Source organism: Dipodomys spectabilis, unplaced genomic scaffold (genome assembly GCF_019054845.1).
Source record: "Dipodomys spectabilis isolate Male_0828 unplaced genomic scaffold, ASM1905484v1 ptg000342l, whole genome shotgun sequence".
Taxonomy (NCBI): Eukaryota; Metazoa; Chordata; class Mammalia; order Rodentia; family Heteromyidae; genus Dipodomys; species Dipodomys spectabilis.
This window is the reverse complement of record NW_024871019.1, coordinates 1,807,547-1,813,546: the sequence shown is the minus strand read 5'-3', so window position 1 is coordinate 1,813,546 and position 6,000 is coordinate 1,807,547. Positions and strand designations below refer to the sequence as shown.

Here is a 6,000-nt window from a genome sequence, read left to right as displayed (position 1 = left end):
GTCTTGGGTAAAAGGTTGGACGCACCTAACCTCTGGTGAAAGATTTTTCTTTTTTAATTTGTTGCCAGTCAAACCTGGGGTGAGGAGCCCAGGTTACTCTGTGTGAATGTGTGGGAGCTCTGGGCAGTGTTGGGGAGCCATCCTACAGCTCCCTAAGTTCCATTCCTATCTTTTCTTAGTCTCTAGTCCCATCTGAGAACCGTGTATCTCTCTCCCAACCCACTTATGTTGGGCCATTTTAGGGGACGTGGGAGTAAAGAATTTGTATTTACATGCGAAGGGAGGCCAGGGGACTGGTGGCTCATGCTTGTTATCCTAGCTACTCAGGAGGCTGAGATCTGAGGATCAAGGGTTCCAAGCCAGCCTGGGCAGGAAAGTCCGTGAGATTCTTATCTCCAATGAACGACCAAAAAGCTGGAGGTGGAGGAATTGTGGTTTCAAGGGGTAGAGCGCTAGCTTCAAGCAAACAAACAAACAACAACAACAAAACCCCCCAAAAAAACCCTCAGGGACAGTGCCCAGGATTGGCACACACAACACCAAAAAATCCCCCGACAAAAACGAAAAAAAAAATGACATGCAAAGGGCTCAATGCACCAGTGGTTACAGAGAAGGTATTTTTACACACGCACGCACACACATGCATAAATCTTTCAACTCTTGTATAGCCACTCATTACCCAGGACTTCAGAAATCAGCATTTGTACCGAATTCTACTCACCATGTATTTACATATACAATCACACACACACACACACACACACACACACACACACACACACACACACGGCCTGCTGGCCATCCAAAGGTAGACTGTGTCTGTTAAAGTATGAACGCTAGCAGGTCAGGAACTCTCTTTAACTTTTGTTTCCACGGAGGAAAATGTCTAACTCAGCTTCTTCGATTGAAGGGCATCGAGGGAGAGGAAAGACGAAAGACGGGGCAGGCGGGAGACGTGAAGAAAATCTGCTCTCGCTTCAAACCGCAGTGGAGGGGAAGAAAGGGCCAAGATTCAGAGCTTTCAGAAAGCTCTGGGAAAGTGCTGTTAGGCTCTGCTCCCTCCTTGATCCCTTCGAACACTTCACCCCTGCGATCCCTTCGTTTTACCCCCTAACTTGGTGGGGGGCTTTCCTGCCTTGGCTCAGAGTCCGGCTTAGCCCATTTCCCCATCTGCAGGAGGAGGGCAACCACCTGCCCACCGGAGAGAGGCTTAGCCTCCGAGAGGCTGTCCTGACCAGCCTCTTTCATTCGGCATGACAGCTGAAGGGGTACGGACAGACAGACAGACAGACAGTCTTGGAACGGCGGCGGCAGCAGCGAGCCTCTGGCCGGTGAAGGACAAGTTGTGTTTTGAACCCGCAAGGTTCGCACCACGAGGTGTGACTTCACTGTGGTTCTAGGAGACACCCCTACATGTCACCCATGTGGTGTTTACAACCCCCCCCCAGTAGGTGCCTTCTGTGCAGGTGAATCACACACACACACACACACACACACACACACACACACACACACACACACACCCCTAGCCTGTCACCGGGTCAGGGCATGAATGCATGCATGCAACATTTGCAGCGGGCACAGACTATACATGACCACAGAAAGCAGGAGCCAGCCGGCCAGCTCACACCACCCAGAGTGGCTCTCTCTTAACTCCCGGTGTCACCCAGACTCTGGAACACCGGGGGTCCCCGAAACACCCTCACACAAGACCACACCAGCTTCTTAAACTGTCAGCCCCAACAGAACCTGGGTTCCTAGTCTGTGATTCAAGCTTTCTACCCAGCAGGCTCCAGTCCCCGTTTCAGCCAGGCAATCAAACACTACCTGCACTACCTCTATGGTGGCCAGAACAAAGAATCCTGGGGCAGCGAATCACCCTGATACTCCCACAGCCTGAACCTCGGAGGGCTAATCTGAGAGTTTAAATCCTTGTGGGTTACCCCTGTTTCCAGCCCAGATTAACCACCTTTGCTACAGAGACCAGGCCGGGGAGGAGGAGGAGGAGGAAGAAGAAGGTGGTCGGGCAGAGGATCTGATTGCTGTTATGTCCCAGGGACAACATGATAGACCCTACCTGTCATCCTATCCAAAAATTTAAAAAAAAAAAAAATGAACGCAGGCATTAATCTGTACCTCCCACCCCCGGCGGCAGAGGGAAATTTAGGCTACAAGTGAGTCAAATACTTTATGTGCAGACAGGGAAGCCTGGTTCTTAATTTGTTATTTGAAGATCGTAGTCCCGGAAGAGAAAGACCCAGGATTTGATTTCTGGAGTCCCATAGTCTCATGCAGTTCTCCTCTGAAACCCTCAACATGGATGACTTCTGACGATTAAAAAGAAGAAGAAGAATCAAGCAATAGGTCATTCCTCAAAGAAACTAGGAGCTTGCACCGAGAATAATGCCCTCAAAGCTGTGATACTAGGGTGAAACGAAACAAAACAAAACCCTTAAAAGTATGTAAGCAATAATAATAATAATAATACAGCCCTTATGCCTAGGAGGAGGCAGACTCTAAATGGGTGCGGGGAGGTGGGGTGACAGGGAGGAATAGACACCCTTAGCTATCCAACGACAGCAGACAAAAAGGCTGCTGAGGTCAAACAGCTTCCACACAAGGAGCGTTAACACCGAAAACAATCTCTAAGAAAACAAAGCACCAACTGCAAAAGCCAGCCACCCTTAAGAATCTCTCAATCCTGCAGGGGGTGAGGAGGGGAGGGAGAAAGAGACCGAGAGAGAGCGAAGAACGTTTTTGCTTTTATGTAGCTGCTGAAGTAGGGCGCAAGGGAAATAATGCTAAGTCCGTGTCAAAAGAAAAACCATCGAAAATTTATTCAGGAATCGACAAGGCACACACGCGCGCGTGCACTCACGCACAAGTTAAGACAAAAGTGCTGTCTGGAAAATTTGGTCCCTCAAAACAAAACACACTTACAGGACAACAACCAGGTCAAAGGCTTTTCAGGACCGTGAGCTCCCTGCCACACACACACACAAACACAGAAAAGCTTGTCTGGGCTGGACAGGGAGACACGAAGTTTCACATTTCTTCTTCCCTGGGTGCAGGGTGGGGGGGAAAAGAAGACCTTGGGAAAAGAAAAGAAAAAGAAAACCGAGGAGGATTTTTCCTGTCCTGTTTTGCTTTTTGTTTTTGGTGAGCCGGCCAGGCATGGGGGCTGGAATCGGAGGAGATGGAGGGGGGAGGAAGGAAAATCTTCCTTTTTCTTCTAATGTTATTTTATTTTATTTTTCAGAGAAGGAGAGAATCAACTTCCCCTGGGTTCGATCGACAGACAAACAACGCCCCCCCAAAACCAAAAAAACAACCCAAGAAAACCACACCAAACCTCCTTCTGCACAGCTCTCCTGGTCTTACCTCCCCAACACAGCTCTCTCTCGGAAGGCCTGATTTTGGGGGGAGCCTGGTGGGGGGGGGTGGGGGGGAGAAATTCTACTGCATTTTCTATCCCAGAAGAGGAACTGAGGAACGAACACGACGCGAAAAGAAAAGAAAAAAAAAAAAAAGCTTCTTTCTCCATGGAACAAACACCACAATCACCGCCAGGCCAAGCCAAAGGTGTGGGAGGGAACCCCAAAACCAAAAACCTTACCAGTTTCTTTCTTTTTTTTTTTTTCCATTTTCTTCCCCCTCCCCGGTGAATATTTTTTTTTCCTCCTTAGAAATAGATATCTATTTTTAGTAGTATCTTTTAAAAAGTCTCACCGATTTCTCTCTTTCTCTTTTTTTCCCCTTTAGCAAGACTCCAGTCGCCAGAGTCTGGAGATGTCCACAGCGCAGAGAACTCCAAGGCCCCCTTTTTGTTTTTTTTTGGGGGGGAAGAGAGGGGAAGCAATGGGCTTTCGAGGTCCGGGATGATGGGGCGCTGGTGATGATGATGATGATGGTGATGATGATGATGGTGGTGGTGGGGTCTGCGGCGGGGAGAGTGGGAGGGTGTTCCCCGGGTTGGACACCTTTCCATCACCAGGGGCGACTTCTGTCCCCCCCACACCTCGAGGCCGTGGGGCCCGCGCGCACCCCCTCCCCGGAGTGGGGTGGGGTGGGGTGTGTGGGGGGAGACCGGGTTCGGGCAGAGCGCGGGAAACCGAGAGTCCAGCCGGAGTGCGCGTGCGTGCGTGCGTGCGTGCGCGGCGTCTCCACGGCCCGGCTGCTCCGTGCTCCTCTCTCTTCTCTTTTCTCCTGGGTGACTGTGTTTTGAGGGGAGGTGTGAGTGTGTGTGTGGTGGTGGTGGTGGTGGTGGGGACTCGGATCGTGCATCCGGGTCCCGCCGGCGGTAGACGACCGACGAAGACGACGAGGCCTAGGTAGACGGGACGCGCGCGCGCGCGTGCGCCGGTGGGGCGCGGGGCTTGGCGACCTGGGCCGGTGGAGCAGCGCGCGGGGCACCGGAGATCGGGGTGGTGGTGGTGGTGGTGGTGATCGGTGGTGGTGATGATGAGGAGGAGGAGGATGGGGTGGTGGTGGTGGGCGGGGTGCGGGGGTTCCTCCGTGTCCCCTCCTTCCCGCGCCCCGACGGCGCGCACCGCTCCATCCCCCCGGCCCCCGCTTCCTTCTCCATCCCGCACCCCGCGCGGCTCCTCAGAGGTCCAGGCGCGGGTGCAGCGCGCCCGCCTTGCCGTCGTGGTCCCAGTACGAGCAGTGCATCAGGGCGAGCTCGGGCTGCCGGGCGCAGGCGAACTGCAGGCCGGGGGCGCCGGGGGCCGCGGGGCCCGGGGCGGCGGCGGCGGCGGGGCTGGCGGGGCTCAGCGGACCCCCGGGGGGCGGCGCGGCGGCTCCGTGGTGCGGCGGCGGCGGGGCTGGCGGAGGAGGCAGATGATGCGGCGGCGGCGGAGGCGGAGGTGGCGGCGGCGGCGGCGGCGGCGGCGGCGGCGGGGGCGCGGTCGGTGGGCCTCCCAGGCCGTTGTAGGAGTTCACCACGCCGGGGGCCAGCGCCATGCCCTGCACGCGGGAGTAAGGCCCGTAGGTGGCGGCGGCGGCGGCGGGGCCGGTCAGCCCCTTCACCACGGCGGCCGCCGCCGCTCCACCCCCGGCGACGGGACCCCCGGCGGCGGCGGCGGCGGGTCCGGTGGAGGCCGCGGCCGCCGCCGCCGCCGCCGCCGCCGCGGCCGCCGCCGCCGCCATCTGACAGGACGCGTAACCGGGCATGGGCGAGGGCGGCTGGGGCAGCGGCCACGAGTTGTTGAGGAACCCCGATTGCAGGTATTTGGGGGGGCCCAACGGGTGGTGGTGATGGTGGTGGTGATGGTGGTACCCATACCCATCCACGGCGCCCGGCATCAGGCCGCCGCCGCCGCCGCCACCGCCGGCTCCTAAAGCGCCCACCCCGCAGGCGGCGCCCGGGCCGCCCGCGCCGCCCGCCGCCGCCGCGCCGCCCGGCCCGAAGAAGGCCTTGGGCGGCGGGAAGTGCGCGGTGGGCGGCGGGCGGAAGGGCCGCTTCATGCGGCGGCGGCGGCGGTAGTTGCCCTTCTCGAACATGTCCTCGCAGGCCGGGTCGAGGGTCCAGTAGTTGCCCTTGCGCTCGCCGCCGCCCTCGCGCGGCACCTTGATGAAGCACTCGTTGAGGCTGAGGTTGTGGCGGATGCTGTTCTGCCAGCCCTTCTTGTTCTTCTCGTAGAACGGGAACTTGCCGATGATGTACTGGTAGATGCCCGACAGCGTCAGCCGCTTCTCGGCGCTCTCGCGGATCGCCATGGCGATCAGCGCCACGTACGAGTACGGGGGCTTCTGAGCCGGGTCCGGCTTCTCGGGGCCTCCGCCGCTCCCCGTCCCGCCTCGGCTCGGGCTCGACGACGCTTCCTCCGGTTCCCGGGACGACGCTCGGCCTCCGCCGCCGCCGCGGCCCGTGGTGTCCGGGGCCGGCCGGGTCCCCGCCGCCGCTGCCCCGTCCTCCGGCTCCGGGTAGCTGGACATGGTGTGTCCGGGGTGTGGGGACGGGGGTGGGGAGGGGGGGAGCTGCTGCGCCGAGGCCGGGTT

At 58.0% G+C, this 6,000-nt stretch overlaps 1 protein-coding gene across 1 annotated transcript; it reads right to left on the bottom strand.

The window, feature by feature from the left end:
- Positions 1-4,605: 4,605 nt before the first annotated feature.
- Foxl2 (forkhead box L2) lies at positions 4,606-5,937 on the bottom strand. The gene has a single exon (XM_042665770.1). It carries the CDS (start codon positions 5,935-5,937, stop codon positions 4,606-4,608), a length of 1,332 nt encoding a protein of 443 aa, XP_042521704.1.
- Positions 5,938-6,000: the final 63 nt, after the last annotated feature.

Coding starts and splice junctions, on each gene's coding strand:
- Foxl2 (XM_042665770.1), bottom strand. CDS start 5,937: ATGTCCAGCTACCCGGAGCCGGAGGACGGGGCAGCGGCGGCGGGGACC.